At 32.5% G+C, this 27,250-nt stretch overlaps 1 protein-coding gene across 4 annotated transcripts in view; it reads left to right on the forward strand.

The window, feature by feature from the left end:
• Nucleotides 1-20,515, forward strand: part of ZDHHC21 (zDHHC palmitoyltransferase 21) — a 69,022-nt gene extending 48,507 nt beyond the window's left edge. For all 4 annotated transcript variants that reach the window (XM_072959417.1, XM_072959416.1, XM_072959418.1 and 1 more), the window contains 3 exons: nt 70-186; nt 11,940-11,983; nt 12,530-20,515. In XM_072959417.1, the coding sequence (XP_072815518.1) occupies nt 70-186; nt 11,940-11,983; nt 12,530-12,662 (294 nt within the window). In that variant the 3' untranslated portion in view covers nt 12,663-20,515. The remainder of the gene's footprint in view (nt 1-69; nt 187-11,939; nt 11,984-12,529) is intronic.
• The last annotated feature ends 6,735 nt before the right edge of the window (nt 20,516-27,250 follow it).

The raw sequence follows: 27,250 nt of genomic DNA on the forward strand, positions 1-27,250 counted from the left end.
TTGGTTATTAATGCAACTGTAAGTAATTTTTGAAGTGTTTTTAAGACTTTCTTTTTCTTCTTCTTATAGGACCTCTTTGTTGTTAGACATGAATTGGCCATAATGAGACTTGCTGCCTTCATGGGCATTACAATGTTAGTTGGAATAACTGGACTCTTTTATACTCAACTTATTGGCATCATCACAGTAAGTATATTTTTAATGTAAAGTAATATATTTATGGACATATTCCCTAATTATGAACTTAATTCTTTAAAGTTACAGAAAGTTTAGAAATTAAAGGAGAAAATTACCTGTAGTCATTTATATATTCCTATTTCCGTATGCCTGTGTAATTTTTAAGTAGTTATAATCATTGTGCAGAGTGTACGTATGATTTTGTATACTACTTCAAAAAATTAATATAAAGTGTGTTTATGTGTCTACAGACTTCATTTTTATAGTTTTTAATAGTTGAATATATTTTTAATGAATGTACCATATTTTAATTAATCATTTTTGTGTTGATCCATGTCTAGTACACAGTCATTTTTTTCTGTATTACAAATAGCACTACTTTGAACATCTCTCTTCCCTCTGTAAACTACTTATTTAAGGTAAATTCCAAAAAATGGAGTTGCCAGTAGAAACATTTTATTAGTAATTGAGTGGGATTTTGATATGTATTTATTAGCCAAATGGGATTTATCACAACAGAAAAGTTTCTTAAAATGAGAAAAATAGTATTGATTAAGTATTTAAAAGTTTGGAAGTTCACTGATTGTGGGCAATGTAGAGTAAATAGGCCTTCTCTTACATTATTGGTGGGGTGTAAATTGATATAAACTTTTTGAAGGGAAAATTATCAATGTCTGTCAAAATTTAAAATCTGCAGCCCTTTGACCAACCTCTAGATACTGTGTTTTCATATGTGTAAAACATTTCACATGTGTGTAAATGTGTATGTTAAAAAGATCTTCATTATTATATATACTATATATTGTGTATGAAGACTGAGGTGTTTACCAGAATATGTTCAGTGGGAAAATGTAAGGGAAAAAAATGCATAAAAACTTACTACAAAGCAGCAGTAATTAAGAAAGTGTGGTACTGACATAAGGATAGACATATACATAAATGAAACAATTGGGAGTCCAGAAATAGACACGTTTAGTTATGGTCAATTGATTTTCAACAAATGCTGCTGGGACAACTAGGTATCTACACGCAAAAGAATGCAATTGGACCATTACCTCACACCATATACGTAAATTAACTCAAAATGGATCATAGACCTAAATGTAAGATGTAAAGTTATAAAACTTTTAGTAGAAAGCACATTTTTAGGCAACAGCAGATCTTGGACTAGGCAGCAGTAGTATCCTAGATATGACACCAAAAGTTCAAACAAAGAGAAAAAGATAAATTGGGCTTAATCAAAACTATAAGCTTTTGTGCCCCAAAGGACACTACTGAGAAAGTGAAAAGACAGCTCACAGAATGGGAGACAATATTTGCAAATTATGTATCTGACAAGGGACTTGTATCTAGAATTCTATAACTCAGTAATTAAAAGTCAACCTAATTAAAGCATGGGAAAAGGATCTAAATGGACATTTCTTCAAAGAAGATGTACAAATGAACAATAAATACATGGAAAGATACTCAATATCATTATACATCAGGGAAATGAAAATCAAAATGGTACCATAATTAGGTACCACTTCTCACACACACACACACTAGGCAGCTGTAATAAACAAGATAATAACAAAGGTTGATGAGGATGTAGAGGAATTAGAACATTCATACACACTCGTGGAATGTAAAATAGTGAAGATGCTTTAGAAAACAGTCTAGCAGTTCTTGAAAAAGTTAAACATATAGTTACCTTTTGATTCAGCAATTCCAAGGTATATACCTAAGGGATATAAAGTGTATATCCACACACAAATTTGCATATGAACATTTATAGCGCCATTAATGCATAATAAACCAAAACTGAAGGCAGTGCACCTGTCTGTCAGCTGATGAATGGATATACAAAATGTGATATGTCCATAAAGTGGAATATTATTTGTCCATAAAAAGAAGTACCGATATATGCAGCAACATGGATGAACCTTGAAAACATGCTAAGTGAAAGAAACCAGTCACAAAAGGTCACATATTTGTATGATTCCATTTATAGCAAATGTCCATAATAGGCAAGTCGATAGAGACAGGAAGTAGATTAGTGGTTGCCTAGGGTTGGGGAGCTCAGGGGCTGGAGGTAATGGCCTCAGGGTACAGGGTTTCTTTTATGGGTGAACATGTTCTAAAATTGATTTGTGGTAATGATTGTATAACTCTTTAAACATACTAAAAAATCATTGAGTTGTACACTTTAAATGGGTAAATTGTGTGGTGTATGAATTATATGTCAGTAAAGCTGCTGCCAAGAAAAAGAGTATATCTAGCATAAATTAAATGTCAATTTTATTCATTTGTTCATTCATTTTGTATATGATTTGTTGATGTCCTTTGTTTTCTATTAAGATTTCCTTTTCTCTTATTGATAAGAAATATTAATTAAAAAACATTAACTATCAAAAAAAGGAATGATGCAGAGGTAACTGTCTCCATCCCTCTATCTGTATGCAAAGACTGTCTCTGGAAAGGCACATGAGATACTAGTCATGGTGCTGGCCTCTGAAGAGAAGAACTGGAAGAATGCTGTCAGAAATGGAAGGAAAACATATTTATTGTGTAACCTTTGTTTGACTGTTTTACAAGTCACTCATAATGACCTTTTCCTGTCTAGATTTTACAGGAAAAATTTTAAACAAACAGGAAATTTTAAGGAATTTTGCAGTGAATACACAACCACAATTAACATATTAGAATATTTGCTTTATCTCATTCCAAACTGTCCATTTATCAATCCATTGTATGTTTTAATACATATCAGTGTAAACTGAAGGCATCAGGTAGTTCACCGTGCAAATCGTTAGCTAGAGCTCAATGCTTGTTTACATTTTCTTCCTTTGAGGCAAAATTTACGTATAATGAAAGGCATAAATGCACACATGTGCAACCCAAGCCCATTTCATAATATGGAATATTACTGCCGCCCCAGAAACATCCCTCATGCCTCATATCAGTAAATCCACATCCTCTGCAGAGGCAGCATTGATCTGTGTTTTTTTCCCATCATAGATTAGTATTAGTTATAGAATTTCTTATATACCCATTTATGGAGGTCTTCTTTCATTCAGTGTAGTGGTTTTTGATTTATCCATGTTGTTGCATGTATTGATAATTTCTTTTTGTTGCTGAGTAGTATTCCATGGTGACTATACTGCAATTTGTTTATCCATTCTGTTGTTAGACAACTGGTCTAGTTCTAGATTTTGGCAATTATGAATAAAGATGCTGTGAGCATTCTTGTTCAAGTTTTTGTGGAAATGTTTTCCTTTTCTTGGGCAAATAGCTAGGAGAATTGCTGGTTACTTAAGGTAGGTTTATCTTTTATTTCATAAGAAACTGCCAGGCCTTTTCCCAAGTGACTGTACCATTTTATGCTCTCACTAACAATATATGAGAATTCTGGTGGTTCCACATCCTTGTCAACATTTGTTGTTGTCAGTCTTTCTAATTGCAGCTGGTAGGTTTTAATAGTATCTTGTTTTAATTTGCATTTTCTTGATTACTAATGATATTGAACACTTCTTCAAGTGCTTATTGGCCATTCATAGATTGTATAATGTCTGTTTAAATGTATTTTTATTGTTCAATAGCTTGAAATATTTTCCAGTATCTCTTGTGATTTATCTAATGATGATGGTAAATAACATGGTATTAATCACATTACTGTGGATGAGAACAGGTCTTCCTCTAAAATCTTTTTTCTCTGCTTTTATACTAATTCATAATTACTTTATAGTCCATTCATAAGTCAAGTCTAAATTGCCAGATTATGCTTGCATTTTTTGAATTTCCCCTTTTGAATTTACCCAAATCATTGGTATATATTTTTATCCCCTGGAATGAAATTTCTCTGATTTCCCCAGTTTCTCATGACTAGTGAGTGAAAGTGAACATTTGAGAGCATTGCTGTTAGGATTACAAGTTACTTATGAGAGTAATAAGAGGGTAACAATTTCCTTCTCATTTAAGCAGCTCTAATAGCTTCAGAAAGTGGAGTTTGGCAGCAAGTGCTTGAAGATTTTTTAAGAATTCCTTCTCTAAAATTTAATGTTCACTTCTGAGTTGGAGATAAAGATATTTATTGTGTTTGTTGGTTTTTAAAGGCTATATAGTGTCAGGTTCCTTTCTGATTCTATTGCATACTACCAATATGTTAATTTTCAAGTTGCATGATTTTCTCTGTTGCCATAATATTGAATATTTTATTGTCTTAAGATAGAGAGATTGGTTCTGAAGTTGTGATATTTCTAAAACTGAGTCGAAACCACATTGATTAAATAGTGCTCTCCCCCAGAGTCTCTTCTCTTTCTATGTACATGTAGTACCCTCTCAGAACACTGTACTAGACAGTTCTGATGTCTGCAGAAATTATACATTTGTGAAACATTTAAAAAAGAATCCAAGTATTAAGAGAGAATATATTCCATTTGTTGGTCCAGCCTTTAGTCACTGTACTTCCCTTGAATCCAAGTACTTAAAAAAATTACAGTAAATTTCAATTCCATATTCCTGTGTTTTCACAGTGAATTTGAAGTATTACTCTTTCTGAATAAAAAAAAATTTTTTTAAGGTTTCCAGAAGCACTCCTTCCCACATTGATTTAAGATTAAGTCTTCATTATTTAAACTTGTTATTCATTTAGTATTTAATTTTAAATCTAATGATTTCTTAGCATTTTAAAATAGCATTTAATATTTAAAGTTTAAAATATAAATTTTGCATATTTTCATTAATAATATGCTTTCTGTTTCATTTATGAAAAAAATTAATGCTACCTACAAGGATATTTCACATCTGGACGTTTTTGTCATGGTCTGAATCCATGGATCTCTCTTTACAGTGTGAAGGAAATGACAGATTTATCAGGTAGCATAAGAAAGAAAGGGGGGAGAAGGAATCACAGTAAATTTAATCCTTGCACTGAAATCTTCCTCCTTCCTCTACTCCTCCACCCCAAAGACCAAGAGGCATTTTGGGAAAACACTGGTGGGAGTATCATTTCATTATAGAAACTATATAATTACATAGCTTGAATATAGGCCTATTAGACAGCAAATAAGCAAAACAAGTGCTATCTCTTTTTAGGTTTAAATTGAAGTCTTGAGGAAGCAGCATATTAATTTTTGGTAAATTTTTCCTGTTATTTGTTCTTCCTCAGAAAACTAAATCATTTCTCTCCTGTGTAAAAGGAAAAAAATCCCATCTTCTTATTGATAGTCGAGGGTAACAGGATAATCATAGTAATGATAATCTGATGTCATTTTAGACCTACCAAGAGCAGATTATCTGTGACCCAGATAAAATAATTAGAAATCACTTAAATTTAAGAATAGTGGATTTCTAATCCCATTTCCAAGGTTAAAGGATATCAGCACAACCAGATGTTTCTGTGGGATAGACTAATCTTAAACCCAATTTTAAAGGATTACCTTTGATTATTTTTAGGTTTAATTTTAAATAAGATTTAAGTATATATGTTTGTGCATTTTTACTAAAATTAACATAGAAGTTAAAGTGTTTTCAAAGCAGTCTGCTTTAAAGTATTCTTTATTTAGGGAACAGATTATTCTAATTATTCCTTACTTCTACTGTTTAGCCCTTTTGTTTGTTTCTGAGTGAAATGGATAGTGATGTTATTATTGTAATTGATGTTGTCAGAATTTCTTACTGAGCAACACACAGCAACACACAGCCAAGAATGATGTCCATTCTGATGAGCACCAGTACTCATAGTGTTCGGTGATTGTGTTAGCTGTGTTTTCAGTCACTGGGCTTGGAGAGAGTTAATCAAGAAGTGCAGTAACAGCTGGTATGGGGCCTTCTGGTGAGGCTCTGACAGTGAGCTATTGTGCGCCATGACACTGCTCTGACAGTTTATCTAAATTTTGTATACAAGCATTTTTGTTTTGGGGGCACCGTGGAGTTTATAAGCTTTGGCTTTTGATGATGCCTCTGGAGCTTAGTGCTTTTCTTAGTTGTAGTGAGGTGAGGGTAAGGTGGGGGAGATGTATTTAGTTGTAGTTTTGTTTAAAAGGCTATAGGTTCTCCAAGAAAAAAAATTGAGCTTTCTGTATTTGGTCTCACAGGTACTATTGTTGGATGCTACTTGAATGACTAAAGATAGCTTAAAACAAAGCTTTTCAAAATAAAAGAGGAAAGTGTTTTCCTTCCTAAATACTGGCTCATGGTAACCTAATACAGAAAGAATCACAAATACAAGAGTGACTTAATTTTAACTTGGTGATGTTATGCAATGAAAAGTATCTTATGTTCAAAATGTTAAGTTAGTTTAAATGAGATTATCTATTAAATAGCATTCTCATTAATCAGACAATTAGTATTCTTACCTGCCTTTTAATATGTACCCAGAAATGTAGTCCTGAGATTACTAATTCCTTATAATGAAATTTTGCCAAGTATCTCACTGAATCAATGTGGTGAATTAACAGCATTCAGCACAATCTCTGTACAAATTATGTTTGGTATACTTAAGTCCACATCAGCATTGCAAATGTGGAAATCATTACTAATTATGCTGAACCCAGCTCACTTACATTTCTGTAAAGGAAGCTCTGTATAGCATTTTGTTTTCCCTTCTGAATTATATTGTTGTTTAATAACAAAATGTACTTCTAATGTAGTATTTTCAATGATAATATTATACGAAATATCTTCTCAATAGTATTTAAAAACCTAGAAAAAAATTACAATTTAAAATGTTACTTCTTATATGCCTTTAATATCAAGTTCTAATATTTCTATGTTTCTTTGAATTTTGAATACAATAGAGAACTTACAGAAACTAAGTTCCTCCTTGCCAAGAAATTTGTTTAAATATGTATTAAGTTACATTGCTTATTAATAGTAAAGCTTTCTTTCTAAAAATGCCTGCTAGCATCATGATTATTATGTGTGGAATTGGATTGCTCTTGAGCATAAGCATGTTCCTTTGCGAGAATGTATTTATATTGCATCCTGTCTCTTTACTCAGTATAATAAACTCTTTGGAATTACTTTTGATAAGATTAGAAGTATTTTAAAGCAACTTAAATCTATTTCTATAAATGTTTCAGTAGGAATAGTGGGTTTTAATTTTCTTAAAGCATTGCTAGTTAAGCTTGAGTGATTAAATAAATGCTTTTTTTTTTTTTAGTAAAGAAGCCAAACATTTATAAGTTTTCCTTTTACTCACAATTTTTCCCATTCATTTTATTGTCTCATGTTCTGAATCTGCATGAATTTTTAATCTGACTTTAAAACTTTATAGATCGAAGAAAACAGTGAATCTTATAGTTAACTTGTAGATTTTTACCCACAGTGATTCATATACTTCTCTCTGTCACATTCTGTCAGTATATTAATTACTCCCCAAATCCCAGCCAAAGGGGCACATTAGGCCATCATACTTCTACTGATAACTAAAAATCTGTTTGAAAATGTAACTTTGTATTAAAACTGTAAGAGTAGTTGACCTTGATTGTTGATTGCAAACAACAGTAAGCTGTTTCTAAATAGTGTATGACTTATTTATATAACATGTTATTGTGTATAATCATCATCTCTGATATCCTCTCTATATTCCTGTGTAATTATTTCTTGTATATTTGACTACATTCACTAGACTGTAGATTCCTTAATACTAAGGATTATGTCATGATACGTACTTAGTACATTTTTTACAGAGGGATAAGTGAGTAAATGAGTCATGGTTTATATACTTAGTACTTGTTTTTTCAACTAGATTATAAGCTCCTTGTAGGGACTGTAGTCTCCCATAGTCCGTGTCATTTTATCTTTCAGTGTAAACATAATATCTTCTTTAAACATAATATTTTATATTTTCATTTGGATGGCTCTGAGATACCTTCAAGCCCTCTCAGAAAGTGTTTAGTAGACACTATCAGTAAAAACTTCAGGACTCCCATTTTTTGAGGCATTATTAAGGGCTCTAACATTTTAATTCACTTAATTTCTACAAAAACCTACCAATAAGGTAAGTAGAATTATTTTAAAGTTGAGATACAGAGTTTTAGTAATTTCCCTAAGACTTTATATAATCAGAAAGTGGCTTGATGAAGAGGAATATGGGAATTATTTTGGAAAGAAATTTTCAGTAGCTATAAATGTAAGATGTACTGCCTTCTCACTTTGATTTCAGGACTGATTAAATGTAAATGTGAATTTAAGATCTTTAATGAAAGATATAGCTGGTCCTTGGTTAGAGACAGATGCTTAAAGAACCATTTATTTCAAATGAGGATGATAGTGAATTCTGGCTTCAAAGGAGGAGAGAGAGCTAAGATTGACAGGAAAAATTTTCTCTCTTTGGATTAAAAAAATAAAATAAGGAATCAGGTTATTTCTGTCCATGTTCAGTTAGTTTAGTGCTGCAAATATATAGAGTACCCGCTTTGAATAATCTGTGCTGCTCGGTGCTATGAAAGATACACAATTAGAAGAACTGTGTCTGTATGTTGCCTAGAAATGCTAGGAAGTCAAGCAGAAGTCTCTTTTAGTAGTGGACAGAACAGGTAAATAATCTCTAGTTGTGAGAATCTTTCCTTAGTAATGTTTTTTTACTCCAGATTAAATCAGCAGAGTCGTTTAATCAGGTGTGTGCAGCAGTGTTAAGAGCATCAACCAGACCTATAATAAGGCTAAAGAGTGCAGGCAATCCTTGAGGTTAGAACTGTCTTCAAACAGTCTTTCTGATAGAATGTTCTTACCTTTCTCTGTCTTCAGTTTGGTTTGGCAGGTCTACAAGCTTCGTCTGGAAAATGTTTGCAGAGTTTGTCAGGTCCAGAGATAATGACTCTTATTTCTAGACTCAGAAGTGATAGTCATATAAACCAGATTGACTGCTATTCCCTTATGTACAATTGTCAGGCACCAAAGGACTCTAGCACATTCTTTCTCACATACAGCAACATAAATGGCAGAGTTGCTTTGTGAGAATGAACTGAAAGCAGAATGAGTTAGTTGGATGGATTGTATCATCGAGAGCTGTCTATTCCAAGAGGACTAGATTCTCAGGTCTGTTAACCAGGAAACGTCTGGTGATAAATTCTTGCTCTTTGCCTCTCATCCTCCCCAATTTAAGTATAGTCTATGAAATGCATAATGCCTGTATTTCTGTAAGTCCTGCTTGTTTCTAGTTTATTCTTTTTTAGAAAGTAAATTTCCAGTTTTTAAAACAGGAAAGCATTCTCGTGTGTCTTAGTTACGCATGACGACAGAAGTCTTAGATATTTTGATCATTAGACCATCATCAAGACATAAATATTTCTTTGGAAGTAAGGTATTTTGATTATAGACATCGCACAGTAAAACTTGTTTTTTATCGTCCCTTGAAGGATGAATTTTTCTAGATAGCTGAATTTTACATATAACTAATAATTTATAAATTATACTCCTTGAGGATAGCAATTATCTTATTGGTCATTTTGTGATGGTCATTAAAGGCATTGAGTCTTATATATTGAATGGAATTATCTGCACCAAAATCTATCTTAATTTAGTTTGTTTTTTATAAAGTAGTCCATATTTCTCTGCTTAATAAAACAGAACAAAAAGTATATTAAACCTAGTTTGGCACTTAGAAATAACTTGTGGGTGTCAGTGTTCCTGCCAGTAGTAACCTCTCTTCTCTTCTGATTTGCTATTTCTGTTGTGCATATGAATGTGATAGCGTGATAACTTGTGTTATCTTGAGTATGTTATATAAATGCCACTGCAAAAACTTTGTGACATGTTTGGCTGTTGAAATATAAATTGTTCTTTTTTCTTATAATAGTATTCTGGGTAGCTGAGTTCTAGGGAGAGAAGCATTTTCATTTCTGGAGGAAAAAAATAATCTCTTTTGGCTAGTCTTACAAATCCTGTTCATAAAGTCATGATAAACATCACATCCTTTGATAAAATAACTATCTGTTTATGATGACTTGAAAGTAGTATTCTTATTTCTTGAATCAGATTCTAGAAAGACGTTAAAAGCATTTGAAAATAAAAGCTTTTCCCATATGAAGTCTAAATCCAGAGTCTTTAACGTTGATTATTTTATTGCCACAGATAAGTTCCTCAAAGTTATAATCAAGTTGTAAGTTTCTGCACAGTAAAAATTTCCTTTAACATTAGTTGGTTATAGTAGTCCAACCTTTTAATTGCCTGCCTTGTCCTGAAGTAGTTTCCAGTTTGTAAGTATTAGCCATACCTGTGATTTGGGGCCATTTATGTACCTTTCCTAATAGCACTTTTTGATTTCTGCTCTGTCTTTGCCTTTGCGTTTTGCACAAGCTAGGTTAATTGTTTTGGAACAACTTGCCAACATCAGTTCTAAGAAACCATTAAAATTGCTTCATTCACTTTTTTTTTTATAGATGTGGAACCAGAGGCCCAGCTTTCCTCTAAGTCTCTAATCAGTGTTTTTGTGTATTTACAGGCTGTGTTTTCGCAAAGCAAAACATTATTTTGAGGAAATTATGCAACAGAACCGAGAAATGTTAATTATAGATAGAATTGTGATTGGATACCATGAATTTCAAAGCATGATAGGAAAACTAGTGCATATAGAATATGTAACTAATCTATAACCTTGTCACAGATTCTGGGGAAATCTGAACATGAAACTCTGTTACTAGTTACCAGTCACCTAAGAAACAGTGGATTTATTTTCCTGTATGTGGACCAACTGTAGTTACTCAACTGTTCATACATAAGAATTTGATATTATGAGCCTTTTGTGTAACTTCTTTAAAGAGTTTTTTTTAAAGTAAAGGTGTTTTTTATTAGTGTTACTGGAAGACAGTTCTACAACTAAAGGAGTTTGTGGGATTGGAGTTGCAGCCACAGATACTTGCATGTATAGTGCTGCTTCCTAGCCGTGCAGTCTACCTGCTACGTGGGGGAGCTGATAAAGAATACGAAGAGGAAAACTGACTTTTTTGTATGCTTAAAAGAATAGGTTTCCTTTTATACTGCTTAAAAGTATATTTTAAATGTAAATACGTATCTCAAATAAGATTATGTAATTGGTGCTTTTATTATCTGGATAGTCCTTAGCATCACAGTTTCTCAATCTAGTGATAGGTCATCTGTTAACATGAATTAAACCAGCAGGTCTAGAAGCTATCTTCTGTTTGTTGAATTGTTGCTCTTATATATTTGTGTTTGAGCCTTATAGAAAACACTCAATAAAAAATTGCATTATTATGAAGAGACAGATTTTTCCCTTGGAAAAAGAAAACAAGTTTTACCGAAGAACTCTAGTCCGTTAGCTTTACTTTTCAGAATAATAGATGTTGGAGTATGGCAAATGCATCGATTGCCTCGTTGACTTCGTGTTTGTTTACAGAAATCCATGACCAGGAGCACTCTTTAGCTCTTGACAGTTTTCTGTTCAATAGTATCTTTCATTTATCATTTTGCTATTTATTTTTAATGCATATTCCATGGCAGTTGAATTAAAAATAGACTTTTAAAAGAATTATCAAGAAAGCAAGTGTTATATTTCAATGAAGTGAGACTCCTACAATTTTTGTGGGATTTTTGTAATTGAGTTTTTTTTTTTTTTAGCACAATGTAACACTGATAATATTTTTCCAAGGGAATTTCAGCAGTGTATGTAGATAATTTAAAATTCTTAGTACCCTTATATTACCTGTTTTATATCTTCAGAATATTCTCTGAATGAGTTAAAATATCATAAAATCAATGTAGAATAAAGCCTTGATAACTTTGTTACATCTGAGTGTATTTTTTTTAACTTTTAATAGGATACAACATCTATTGAAAAGATGTCAAACTGTTGTGAAGAAATGTAAGTATAAACGTGAAGTCGGTAGTGTTCTTATTTTAAAATGCAAATAATGGGCCACATTTGAAAAATGTGTGCATGTAGTGGGAAGATAATATAATGATGGCTTTTTCTTGGTGCCTGTCTAAGGCCTGAGCTAGACAAGCATAACCCAGTCTTGCAGTAGGGGTCTTCTAGCCATGATAGTTTTTAAACAAAATAAGTTCTGATCGTTCTTGTTCCTTGTCTAACTAAAGTAAGTTAAATTATTTGTCCTGAAAGTACATCAAAAGAGATTTGCTGCTGTGTTGTTGACACACATTCTGTTAATCCTGAGATTCTCCTCTGCTTCAAAAGTTGCCCCAGGTTGATTGACGACACAGATACAATATCTGCTAGCCAGAGTTAAAACTCAGCTGCGCGCCGTAATGAAAGGAAAGCTGTATTTGTGATGCTGGGACACAATTCATCAGAGTCCAGTAATGGATCCCCAGCCAACCTGCATTGTTTTAGCTGACTGAAGTGCACCATGGGAGTGCTGTCTTTCACTAATAATGCTGTCTTCTGTAGATCGAGGCCCCGAAAGCCATGGCAGCAGACCTTCTCAGAAGTTTTTGGCACTCGTTGGAAGATCCTGTGGTTTATTCCTTTCAGGCAGAGGCAACCACTGCGAGTTCCCTACCACTTTGCCAATCACGTCTAAACAGATGGATGGTGGGCACAGATGGGTCCTCCATGCTGGAAATGCGTTACAGGTTTTCTGATAATAGAACTATGACAGTCTTCAAGTCAATTAAAATCCACCCACCAATCTTAGGCATCATAATGTGCCCCAGGCTTTATTTTAATAGTGATCTTGATCCTGTTGTGGGACTAATACAAGATCTATATTTAAGTTTTAAAGCATGTTTACTTTCAAATTAGCTTTCCACAGGGATTTCTTTAAATGCTTTTGTTGTTAAACTCAAAAGGCAGTGATTGGGATGAAATAATTGTACATAATTTCTTTTGGTACTAACAATGTTACAGATTTTAATTTATGGGAAATTTCAGGTGTTTATTTAAATTTTTCACTCGTAAGCAGTACTAACCAAATCTGAATTTAATTCTTCAGGTTTTACAAAAGTTGATACACCTTATATTATATGTAAATTTTCTTTTCAAAATACAATTTAAAATATGTAATACTTCCTGTTATGTATGCTGTAGGGTGTTTTTTTTTTTAATGCAGCATATAGGAGTGAACAACAAAATAACAAAAACAGTAACAAAAAAGGACGATGTTTTCTTAGAAGGAGCTTTCTGATTTTTTTTTCTCTTCACCAAAAACAAAATAAATACACTACTAAAATAAAACATCAGCTACCTACCTTATTTTAAAAGGAAGATTAATTTTTTCCACATGAACTTTCCCATTTCTTCTCCTGTACTGTTGTAATTATTGATTGTTGTTAAAATATTTGCTCCAAGGAGAAATTTTTGACCAAGTGGGCATGTATTCCTGTTTTACCCTAAGATTTTGATGAGTAAAAGGGGTAAAGAATTTGCAATAATTCCACAGATACCTTTTCTAGTGCAGCTATATTAGAATGCATATGTTTTTAAAATGCTAGTGTAGTTAGATAATATATAATGTATAGTATAAAGAGGAATATTGTGCTTTTGAAAAAATATGTATACTTTTTACTTTTGTTTACCTACTAGTAGATCTAAAACTGCACACTGACGATTTATATATAATAGATACTGGCCAAGTAATACTGAAATTTTATTTATAGAAAGTTACTAGTAAAAGTAGGTAACTTTTGCGTACCTATAATCACCCAAGTTGAAATTAAATTTTAATTGCCCAACTATAATTTGGATCGAGAGACCTTTTGTTAGCAGCTAATGTTAAGAAATAACCTTAAAATAAGAAAATACAATGATCTATATTCATTATTAACCTTATACAAATTCAAATTACTGTGATGGTCTCTTGGAAAGCATAGAATATTTGTGTGAAAAGATATTTAGCATGCTTTGAAAAAATTCAGTTTTAAAGTTTTTTTCCATTAGAATACTGCAAAATCCATTATCTTTTTTAAAAAGTCATGTACTCACAGTCTTTTCCTTGAAGAGAAAATTGAAGGGGTCTGCTGTTCTTGGAGCATATCAATATTTTCTTTTTAGTTAGTTTTGATAGTAAGGAGTCATACCTGAGAAATGATGAAATAGTAGGTTACCATTGTCAGCCAATTAACTATACTGTGGTTAGTTTTCAGAAATTGTAAATATCCTCTAAGATAGTAGGGTAAGCTCTTCTCAGAGATATAAGTACCATGTCTTTCATGTCCTGATGACAGTACTTTATTATTTAAAAACTTAAAAGTGGCAGGTGAAAATATTTATTGGTGCTGATAAGATGCATAGTGAATTTAATATAAGAAATATATTTATAGAGCTTGAAGAACCACAAAATTAGTATATCATGTCAGGCAAGTGGGTTGGGTTTTGTGCAAGCTTAATATATTGACCAGATTTGGCCTGGTGACAGAACTATTACGAGGAAGTGATGTATAGATAATGTTGGTAGGTGTCAGTTGAATTCCTTATGCTGTGTACATTCCTATTAAATGAGGACCTTGAGAAAACAGCAAAGGCAAGTGAAGATCCCCGAAAGAGCTTTATGGACATATTTATACTTTATATAGTAGCAGTAGCTACCTTGAAAATTACCAGGGAGGTACTCAATGCCAACCCCTGCCTCAGTCATGAGAACCAGACGTGATCTTTTTCCCACTCTGAGGGTTTCTGGTTTGAGTTTTCTTAAATTTCCCACTGCTGGAGCACATTCACTTCCCTCCCTTCTCTTTACACTCCGTGGTCCTGCTCCCTCTGTACGTGATTCTTCTAAATTTTTGGAATACAAACTAATGCATTAGGCAAAGCATATTTATTTTTCTTTGAATGGCAGATATGGTACATATCAATATATTTATATAAAAATATATGTTAAAGTGTATCTAGGTATACTTATGCTATAACTCCGAGTATTTCCAAGTTAGCACACCCAGCTGGGTTTTATGATTCTTGTTAGACAACTTGAGAGGAACCAACTGGCAGTTTCCTGGGGAGTGCGTCAACTCGAGTGTTCTCTCTGCGCCCTCTTTTGGCTAGCTGATGTAATAATACTGGCTCTAGAGAGTTGTTGCCCCACGAGTAAATTGCATAGCCAAATTCTGAACATGTCAGAGGTACAAACTTAAGGGAAGTGTATGTACAAAAATGTAAGGTTTTATGAGAATGAATGTGTTCCTGTTTATGATACCTGGCTCATACAAATATGATTGACTATGTTTCATTTGTGTATATTCATTTTATATTTTTTACTATCGATACACATTTATATCAGATCAGGATAAGTAAATATCAGCCATTTCATGAATTTTTCTTACTTTGGCAAATTAAGTCCTTAGAATTAAAAAAAGCCATTACCTTTAAATTACCAATTTATTACAAGACAGAAATTTATTGTAGTTACGATGGCAAGCGTGTGTCTGATGTGTTTTACGGACTATCAAAAAAATACATTTAGTTTTTGATCCTAGTTTTGAAGTGATTTTTTGACTGATTCAGTTAGTTGCATTAAAATGAGAGTAATAATTCTTTCTATACTTTTCTTTGTTCTTTTTAACTTTCCTGGTCCAACCTAGTGCTGTAGCTTTAGTAGTCAGTTTATTATGTATTCTGGATAACCATGAAAATAACTAATGATGTTGAGCATTAGGAAATAATTATGAACAGTGAGATTACTGATGTAGTCTATATGTTGGATGGAGTATTTCCTTATAAATATTGCATTTCATTTTAAGCAAATGTATGTTAAAGGATGTTTTATATCAGCAAAGTCATTCATGGGGCTTCTGGTAATGAAAGATTTTTAAGTAGTTATTATGATACACTTCTTGAGCAGTTACATTTGTTTTATGTTCTTTTCTGCAAAGATGTTTGCTTGCTCAAGATAATAGGTAAAAATTGAAAAATTGGTTTCAGAATTTTTAAAATATTATGTTAACTGACGTTCCATTGTAAGAAAAATACTATTTTGCTTAAGAGTTGTATTAAAAATGTTTGTGGTTAACATAAGAGATAGGTATATTTAAATAATGTATTCATCTCTTTTAACAGAAGAAAGCATAGTTTACTTTTAAATAATAGAAATAGAGAACATAAGCATGGATAAAGTTCAGTATAACAGCTAAGTTGAAACTTCTGTCAGAATGAGCATCAAGTGAATGTTTTCTGCTGCTTAAACGTACTCTTCTCTAAGGATGGTGGCTAATTACAACTATACTTCATCAGGCTTTTTCAGTTCATTTTTGTATATATAATTAGTTGGAGGTATGTTTCACCAAAAAGGGTGTGTTAATTCTGAATGCTAATCATGAAGACTTGAGTTAGGAAAACATCTCCAACCAGGAAGTGTGAAGTAATTTAGATTAGGACCACACGGTTTTCTGTGTGTTAGATAATGGGGGAGTTTGAATGTTCTCACACGTGTTGCTATTAAATCACAACGTGTTCAGCTCTGATTTACAATGGCATTAATATTAACAGCTGCTAGTGTCTCCCTGGACTTTTCTCTAGCCTCTACTTCCATTGTGCTTCATGTATGAATAGATTATTTAGCTCAAGTTTACTAGACTGTTGCTGCTTCATTAAATAAGGTTTTGACATGACCTCTTTTATATATATATATATATATATGTGTGTGTGTGTGTGTGTGTGTATATAGAGCTAGAATTTATTTGGTAAAGTTTACGCTTATAAACAGTAAATAATTTACTAATAGATGTAAGTTATTAGATTTTTACCCAGTTATACTACTATTGCGTTAAAAAATATAAGTGTTGGCGAATGTAGTTAGTAAGTCACGTACGTTTAGTATGTTCTACTTGCTGTTATTATTAACCATATAATTACCAAATGAATGAGTATATTATTTAATGTCCATATTTGTTACTTTTGATTCTAAAAATCCTCTGAATTTCTCTATAAATCACAAATTTAATTATGCTCCGAATTTAGCCACTCTCAATTGAATTCTAGAATACTCTTCAATAAGATGTGAGAATGTAATAGAACCAACTTGCTTGAAGCATTTTGAATCAATGTTGTTATTCTATATATCAATCAGTGTTTAGTATTTCTGCTGCCTTTGGGGTGATGATAGTTTAACTTCAGGAAAGTTTTTTCTGTTGCTTCCTTTCATTATCTTTGTGCATTTTTTAACAACAAAATTTACTACATTTTTGTCTGTTCTTCAGATGTTGTAATGCCTGCTAGTGCTAATTTGAAGCAGAAATAACAATGGTATTTAAAATTCTTGTGTCGTTGGTATTGCCGGTATTTTTTATTATCATTATACTTTTTATTATTATTATTTCCTTTTTCCCCCTGTCTACTGTAGAGGGCAGATACAAATGGGTGGTGAGTATCCAAAATTGGGTAGAGTAGGGAAACTTACTAAGATGGAGAGAAGGCTAGATGGAGCACGTATAATCAGCCTCTTAGCAGCAGGGTTGACAGGATACAGTATCTGTGACATCAGAGGATCCCGCTGCTACAGTCATTTTAGCCTCATCTCTTGTTGATATCATTTTACTATGAGTTGTTCGTGCAGGTAAGCATTTAGTTTGAGCTATTTTATCTAAAGAGTTTACATTGCAGATTCTCATCAGCTAGTCAGATGCCTTTGAAAATTTTTTTTTCAGTTTTAAATGTCATAATTGTATGATGTATGCTAACGTGAAGTGCTGAGAATTACGTGAAAAGTGCAGCTATTTAATGCCAAGGAGGAACGCATAGGTTGCCCAAAGTTTGATTGAAAAAACTGAGACGTTTTATATAAGTCTCCTTTTGCAAAGAAAGGATACTGAGGATTACAGTAAAATTTGTCAACAGAGGAAAAATCAGTAATTCATATATGAAATGTGACTTTCACTTTAAAATCTGGACTCTTCTGGAGTTTTAATATCTTGAAGGTCTCCATAGCTGTTGGTATTGTGAATCCTCGCAATCCTTGTGTAAGGTGGTGCTTACCACAGTTGTTCAACACTCTCATCTTTCTGGTGTTGATAGCTTTATATATAAACAGATGTCGACAAAACATCAACAACAAGAGATGTGTTTCTTTTTGTAGCTGCACTTGCCTGTTTGACTAAGTCCAGGGTTTAAATGCGTAGGCTGTTAATAAAAGGGAAAGCTTGTCTTCATATTGGAAGCTCTGTGTTCTTGCCAGTGTATGTTGGGTGATATTTTAACTACTGGTGCCTGAAGTTGGTGTTTTACAACCTCAATGACTAAAACATCCTGGTGCTACTCACTTTAGCATTGAGTGACATTTTTAATTCCCGTACCAAAGAGTTCATTTTCTTTTTCATTCACTGAGAGTTTTCTTTTCGCCTCCTTGTGTTTATAAAGTAGAATTTAATGTTACTAAAAACAATTTTGATTAATAGATCTTGGATTTTGCACACTGATGCCTCACTTTGGTTTTAAATGTCTCTCATTTACACTTTTTTTTTTGAGTTAGGAAGATCAGTATGGTCTTTGATTTTGTATTTTCATATAGATGGGCTGCTTTGAAAAGTAGGTTAATAGGTTGAATTTACAAAAGATAATTGAAACACTTTACACAAGATTTTTCATTTTATTCTGCAAGAGTAAGTGAGAAATAGTAAGAACTCTACTTTATTTCTGTAAATGAACTATATATATAGCTTATTGGACCCTTCTAATAGATGCTGAAACAGAATGCTAAAAAGAAAAATTAAGGGCCTGTTCAGATTACAGATGAAGAATTCTGTGTGTGTGTGTGTGTGTGTATGTATGTGTGTGTAATCCTTAGCGGTATTAAAGAATGATATTGCCATTTGGCTATTTTGCAAATAAAGATAAAATTAAAGAACACTTTAAAAACATATACATATGTGCGTGTGTCAGATACACAGACACACTTGCTTAATGCAAAATTGTGATTTAATTAAAACAATTGAATGGGTGTTGTTACTTTGCATAAAAAGTTAAAGAGTTAAGAAGAGTATTTTAAAAACTAATTCTGCTTATTGATTCATTTTACAAAAAATTGGAGAAAATATCCTTAGAAGTAGTTACAATTGTCCAAATGTCATACCGCTGCATTTACATTTACTGTCCTGGTTCCCTATTTTTTCCCAGACTTTTAAAAGACTCATATAGTTTTCTTAGAAAACTGTAGCTGAAATGGTTTAAAATTCTGGCAAGAAAATAACTGTGTGTGTATTGAACAGGTAGACAATCACATTTGAGAATATTGTGCATTATTGTCAATCAACTAAAATCAACCTATCTTTGAATGTAGATACAATATTTGATTTTGCAGTGAATTCTGAATGGAAAAAAATCAAGTCTTAGATTAATGTGAAATATGACAGGGTCATCTGAATGAAATGTAGAAATACAGATGTACATGCTTTTAGGGGTGAAAACAAAATTCGAAAGCATAATGGGAAGAAACAACATTATGTCTCTCTCTCATTGTCAACAATATATTTCCTAGATTTTGTTGCCACAATATCAGTTCTGAGTTATTCAGCTCGTTTATGTATCATTTTCATTAACGTGGCCAAATGCAGTTATTTGTTCAAGTTATTGGGTGGTGGGAAATTCACCAGTTATCTGCTGTCCTCCAGAGATGAATATTAACAAGAAATTGCTACTTTAACATAGGTAGAATAAAACAATTTAGTGATAGAATGGGAAGAATTTTCACCACAGTTGGAGATACTCCGACCAAAGAGTTGCAAGGCTACTGTGGGGGAACAGAATAGGCTGCTGGGAGAAGTGACCGTAGGTGAGCCTGCTTGTGTGAGGTTTATGTCCTGGAATTAGTCTTTTTAAAGTGTGACTGGCAAGTTTAATGAAAAGGCAAATCTGTGACATTTTGAGGCTCCTAAAGTTCTGTGTCAACCTCAAATGGTGTCTAATACTACGTCCCTGAAATAAAAGACTTTTATTTTAATAGTGGTATGTTCCAAGTGCCATATGAAGTCCTGTTTTTAAATTTGTCAGGCATTTTTTTCATTCAGTGAATATGTTTAAATCTGAGTGCTGTTTTGCTTCGTGTCTGCTATTTTAACTTGTCAGTTCCCCTAAGAGCATTTAAAGAAAAAATCTTCACTAATATTCCTAGTGTTTAAAGTCATAAGAAAAATAGTATTTGAAGGATCTGAGAATTGATTGAGAAGAGGGAGGAAAATGACAAGTGGGAGCCGTGTATCCGAGCTGTACTTGTTTAAATGAAAAGTCTACACTGGTTCTTAAAATGAAAAACAAACAATGTATCTACCTTAAGAACGCCATTGTGTTTTGTTTTTAATTTATCTTAATGATTTAATTTTATCCATGTGATATTTCTATTTTCTTTGCAGATTGTTTTTAATTTAAATTGTGGAATTTTTACTTCTCTTGAAATGTATTATGTACTGTATTTTTAGAAATCTTATTTTTAAATAAATATTTTTTTAAAACTTAGGACTATTTTTTCTCTCCCACCTCTTTATTTATAAAAATCAGCTCAAATTCTAGGTAGATTTCATTACTCTGAGTGTGACAGGCCACTTTCTTTAGTTTTATGCAATTTGGATGATTATTCATGCTTAGTAGCCTTAGGATTTTGTTCGCCCTTGATCTCACAATCCTTTATGTATTCAAGAAAAACTAGATATATACAGTAGGATTGAAATTGACAAACAATATTTTTGGTTTTGCATTTTTGTCTAGAGATGATCCAGATGGCTAGATTCAGTCACCCAATTTATTTAACATTTATTGTGCCAGACGGCTATTTTATGGAAATATTTTTTCTTTGTGGACTAATTTATGTAAAGTAGAATGCAGAGAGTGTATGTCTAGGCATTGTTTTAGAAATAGGAATATTAAGTTACATACAGCCTTTGCTCTTAGGGAGTTATAGTCTAAGAGTCTTTGGGTAGCTTTTTATGGACGAATTTCCTAAATCTCAACTAATTGTTTGACTTGTACATGCAAGAAGTCAGAAAGGAGACATATATAGTACTGAGTATAAACTGTCAGAAATATCATCTTAAAAGACAAGTATGTCTTATAAACAGTGAAGGAGTCCTGAGATTGAAAGATACGGGCTTGACTTTATTTTTAAAATCCTTCTTTGATTTTTATTACCAGAAAAGTAATGCTGGTAAGTATTCTGAATTAACAAATTAATTAAATGACTTGGTGGAATTTCAGATAAAACTATAAACTATGCTGCATTGGTAAATCAAAGCAAATTTTTGCATTCTAACAAACTTTGAAGGATTATAAAACTTTATTCTTGTTCCTTTTTCATTTTCTCTTGCCCTGATTCTGAGCTGCGTTTACAATAATTGTGCTTTCTCAGTGATGATACATTCCAACAATTCTCAAGCTTTTGGTCTCAGAACTCCTTTACACTCATAAAAGTTATTGCAGCCCCGAAGAGTTTTTGCTTATGTAGATTTCTTTATCAATATTGACTATATTAGAGATTAAAACTGAGAAATATTTTAAATGCTTATTTATTAATTCAAACATAATGATAATAAACCCACTGCACGTTAACATAAATAGTGTATTTTTGTTTAGAGACCTGTGATTTTACCTTTTTTTCCCAAAGTTTTTTCTAATATCTGCCTTTATAAAAGGAAGCTGGATCCTTCTACACTCCATCTGTTGCATTGTTGCTTTGGCTGAGGTATATGGAAAAATCTGGTTTCATGCAAATGAAGGATATTTTAATAGTCTTTTCCAGTGACTGTGGATATTTTTCTTTGATACTAAAAAATCTCAGCAGGTTATGGTTTCTTACAGTTTAGTTGCAGTGTAGAACTAGAAACAACACCAAGGAACTTCTCATACTCTGTTACATTAAAAGTCACTGGTCTCTTTTTCACTTTGGAAAGTTCTAACCCATGCATGATTTTGTGACATCATTCATTCGTCATTTGGAAGCTGTTGGAGCAATACAGATCTTCCAAGTGTTGACACAATTTTGTTCTATAAAAATAAAATAAAATTATATTGAAACTTTTAAACTAATATTAGCACTGATCTTGTCAGAAAAGTTAAGTACAGGAAAACTGTTAAGCTCATAATGACACATTACATTTTGCAAAAGTCTTATTTTCACTTAAAGACTTGAATTTTATTATTGGTAACAACATAATGTCAGTGATTTTTCCATAATGTGGCAGGTTCACTTCACTCCTTTTGAGAAAATGCTTGCCAAATACCCATTTCTGAAAAACCAAAGTTTGTCAGTTTTTCTCCCAAGAAGAAAATGATGTTCCGTGAAAACTGTGGTTAGTTCAGCTTGCAACTCAAACAGTCACAGCAGTGCTTTTCCCTCAAGAATGAGCAGTCATACTTTGGAATGCAGGTAACGTGCTTTATGTTTACTTCCCATGTTGTCAAACAGAATATTGAAAATGCACTCAAAGGTCAAGATTTAATGAAAATAATCATTTTTACTTATTTATCAAGGACATTATCAAGTGAAACTGTCTTGTTATTTTCTTTTTCAAGCTAAAGTTTGTTTGAGTCTACTTAATTTGGGTCTGTGAAGGGAGGCAAGCAATTGGGGAAGGTAGGGCAGAACATTGTGCATTTGAGACTCAAGTTCCTTTACTCTTTGTTTAATAAGTGAAAAGGAACATTAGCTGCTTAAGAGGAGAATTTGTATTTCTGTATGCTTGCTTTGAAGCACTTAAAATACAGCATTCTTAAAGATTCACACATCTATTTAGCCTTATTATAAAGAGAGAAAAACTAAAAATACGTGATAGTATTATAATACTGCAAAATCATTTGAGAAGCTGCCAGATACCGTAAATGAAAAAATGCATACAAATGCTGCTCTAGGCTGACCAATTACCCATATAAGCCGCAATTATATTAGCGTGCAAGGGCAATTGGAGGGAAAATTGGACCCTGTGGACATCCAGCTGAGCAAACAGGACTGAGGAAGGATAGAGGATGTGTGTTGCTTTGGAAAAAAAAATACATCTAAGCTTACTTAAAAAAATATTTGTATCAGTCACAGTACATTCTTTATATGTCCTCTGGTTACCTAGTATTTTTCAAATTAGCCCTTTTCTCCAGGAAAAAAAAAAACGGCCCTGCTTAAATATCAGACACCTCAATAGCAATGTGTTTTGCATGTTAGAAAGTCAGAATAATTTGGGAAATAGAGAACTTGGGATATAGAAATCCAAACATTCAGATGCTACTGTACACATGCACTTAAGTGCATCATTAGTAGTCTGGACACGGTCTGGATAATATTTATCCTCAAAACCAAAATTTACTATTTTTTATGAGTAGAAGTGTTCCCTCATTCTAACTGGGGAAGATTTCTTGGCAAAAACCAAATGATTGAGGATCCAGTACGATGTGGAGTTTTTGTAGTTCACATTGAAACTATGGATGAGTAATGACCATCAAGTTAATGAGATTTGTTCTATAAATTGTACAAGGTGTGTAGCTTTGGCCAAAATACCCTCATTCCATTTAACACGTTTATATTTTAATGGCAGCTAGAAGTAACCAGCATCAAATTTGGGGGTGGTCTATACTGGTTACAACTTGATGTCTCATTTAGAAAGTTCTTGAATGTTTCAAAGCACTCAACATGGACGACTACCCACAATATGGAAAATACCAATCCGTCCAAAGTGCTCTAATTTTTGCCATTAATTTTCCATATGCATTTTTATATTTGAAAAATAATTTTTAAAATTTGGGTGATCCCTGAGACAGGTGACCGCTAAGAGGGCCTCCAGGGATCCTGACCTCCTGGTATCCAAATCCTTGTAGGATCTTCCCCTTTTCCCTCCCCAGAGGGGAAAGCTGTTCTAAATTTTTCATGTTTTTATTCCCCACTTCCACTTATTTTTTATGAATGTAATATGGAATTTTATTGTCAGATTATTATTTTATATCTTCCGTTTTAAAATAAATTTTATTGAGGTACCGTTTACATACAACAGAATATACCCATTTTAAGGGTATTTCAGTTAATTCTTACAAATATATACACCCATGTAACTATCAGCACAATCAAGATATAGAATATTCAGCCATCCCAAAAAGTTCCCTGGAGCAGCTTACTCCTAACTCTAGGAAACACTGATCAGCTTTCTTTCACTGTGTTAGCTCTGCCTTTTCCAGAATTTCACATGGATGGAATTACATGGTATGTCCTTTTTCTTTCACAGGCTTCTGCTCAGCATTGTTTTTGAGGTTCATTCATGTTGTGAGTATCAATTTTTTTTTTATTGTTGCTGTTGTTAACTGAGTGCTATTCTGGTATATAAATAATCCTCAGTTTTTAATTTATTCTACTTCCTAAAACGGTTACAAAGGATTGGTAAATATTTGATAGGTTTTACCAGTGTAGCTAACTGGACCTAGGCTTTTTTATGCTGAAAGATTTAAAATTACTTACTCCATTTGTTAATCTCGTATGGGAATATTCAGGTTTTCTGTTTCTTCTTAAGTCTGTTTTGGGAATTTGTGTCTTCCTAGGAATTTGTCTATTTCATTCAAATTGTCTAGTATGTTGGCGCAAAGTTGTTATAGTGCTCCCTTAGAAGCCTTTTAATTTCCTTAATGACAGTAGTGATGACCCCTCTTTCATTCGTGATTTTGGTAACCTGTCTTCCTTTTTTGTTTTGAGTTTTTAGTCTACTGAAAGATTTGTCAGTTTTGTGATCTTTTAAAAAGTCATGCTTTTGTTTTCATTGATTTTCTCTATTTTTGTTTTCTATTTCATCGATTTGTATTATCATTTCTTTTTTTAAACATTTTTATTGATTTATAATCATTTTACAATGTTGTGTCATGTATTATCATTTCTTATTACCACTCTGTTCCTTTTCTTCTGCTTGCTTTTTATTTAGAGTTCAGTGTGCTTTTCTTTTTCTAGTTGCCTTAAGCTGAAAGCATAAATTATTGATTTAAAACTTTTACTCTTTTTTAACATAAATGTTCAAAGCTATAAACTGCCGTCTTAGTATTGTTTTAGCTATCTCCCATAATTTTGATGTGTTGGATTTTTGTTTTCATTCAATTTAAAATATTTTAATTTCCTTCGTGATTTATTTTTTGACCATAGATTATTTAGGAATATGTTGTTTTATTTGCAAGCATTTAGAAATTTCCCAAATTTATTTCTACGGCTGATTTCTAATTTAATTCACTGTGATTGGAAGGTACACTTTGTATAATTTCAGTTCTATTAATTTATTGATATTTGTTTTATAGCCTATCATATGATGTTTCTTGAAGAATATTCCAAGTATGTTTGAAAACAAAGTGCATTCTGCCGGTTTTGGGTACAGTGTTCTACAAATGTCAGTTATGGCAAGTTGGCTGATATGTTTGTTCAAGTCTATATCCTTCGTGGTTTTATGTCTAGTTATTCTATCAATTATTGGGATTAGGCTATTGAAATCTCCAAATGCTATTGTTGAATTATGTATTTCCTCTTTTAATTCTTTCAGGCTTTGCTTCGTTTATTTTAGAGTTCACTTGTTTGAGTATGGATTTATAATGGCTATATCTTCCTGGTTGTGTACCATACTGCTTGGTTTATAATACAGATATTTTATAAAATATGTAAAACAAAATAACACAAAGGAGGAGAGGAAATGGACCTATATTAGAACAAAGTTTCTGTGTTTTACTGGAATTAAATAAGTATTCATCCATAGTAACTGAGATAAGTTACAACAGACATTCTAATTGCTGGACTAACCATTAAAATAATCTGATAAAATATAGTTTAAAGTCAGTAGAGGAAGTAAAACTAAAAATGTATATTTAAGACAAAAGGAGGCAGTATGGGAGGAACAGGAAAAAAAAGACATAGAAAACATAGTAAAATGGTACATATAAATCCAACCATATCAATAATACTTTAAAACAAATGGAATAGTAATTCCAGTCAAAAGGCACAGATGGTCAGACCGGATAAAAAAGCAAGATTCAAGTATATGCTGTCGGTAAGAGACTAAATTTATGTTCAGAGACATAAATAGATTAACATAAAAGGATTATAAAAGATAAACATGCAAGCAGTAATCATAAAGCTGAAATAGCTCTAATGATATCAGGCAAAATAGATTGTATGCTGTATTTCTAGAGAAAAAGAGAACTAGTTTACAAGAGAGGTACTGAAGGGTCATGATTTGATAGCACCAATAGTTTTTACTGCTTCATGACTGATTTTCTTAACTGAGACTGAATTTTTCCCTGTAAATCTTACATCTTTAATGATGATGAAGAATACAATGACTACCAGTACAGTATGATGTTTTCTATTGATTTGTGCTAAGGGACCATAGACCACAGTTTGAGAACTACTGATTTACGCCATGTACACTTAATGTAATTATTTTTATTGTTGTATTTGAGTTTATCATCTTGCTACTTGTTTGTTATTTGCCCTATCGTTTCTTTGTTCCATTTTCCTGCTCTTTTGGGGATTAATTTAGTATTTTCTTAACACCTTGTTTTATCCCTACTATTGGTTTATTAACTGTCCCTCTTAATTTTTTAATGGTTTTTCCAGGATTACAATATGCCTCTTTAATTTATCAATCTACTTTTACATATTATTATTCCACTTCATGTGCATTACAAAAACCATACAATATTTTGTTTCCATTTCCTTTTGTTTTCCTTTTGGATATTGTTGTCATATATTGTGCTGATACATGCGTTATAAACCTCACAGTACATTGCTATTACTTTCCTTTTACTAATCAATTATATTTTAAAGAAATCTTAACATTTAAAAAATGCTTTTCTGTTTACAGTTTCTGGAGTTCTTGGTTCCTTTTGGTTTCCATGTATATCTTTTCCTTCTACCTGAGAATATCTTTTCACATCTCTTGTGATTCGAGCCCACTAGTAATGAATTACTGAACTTTTGTTTGTCTGGGAAAGCTCTATTTCACTTTCATTTTTGAAGGATATTTTTTATTGAATATAGAATTCTAGTTTGGTAGGGTTTCCATACCACCCCTCCCAACTCGCACACCCACACTCAGCCCCTTCCATTACGTTGTTATCTGGCAGGCATATTTTCTGGTGAGAAGTGTGTTAACAAGTTTTTTATTTTTTTCCCTTCATCTAGTTTTCAGCGGTTTAATTATAATGTGTTTTGGTGTGATTTTCTTTATGTTTATTCAGCTTGAGTTTATTGAA

The sequence above is a fragment of the Vicugna pacos genome, chromosome 4 (assembly GCF_048564905.1).
Source record: "Vicugna pacos chromosome 4, VicPac4, whole genome shotgun sequence".
Taxonomy (NCBI): domain Eukaryota; kingdom Metazoa; phylum Chordata; class Mammalia; order Artiodactyla; family Camelidae; genus Vicugna; species Vicugna pacos.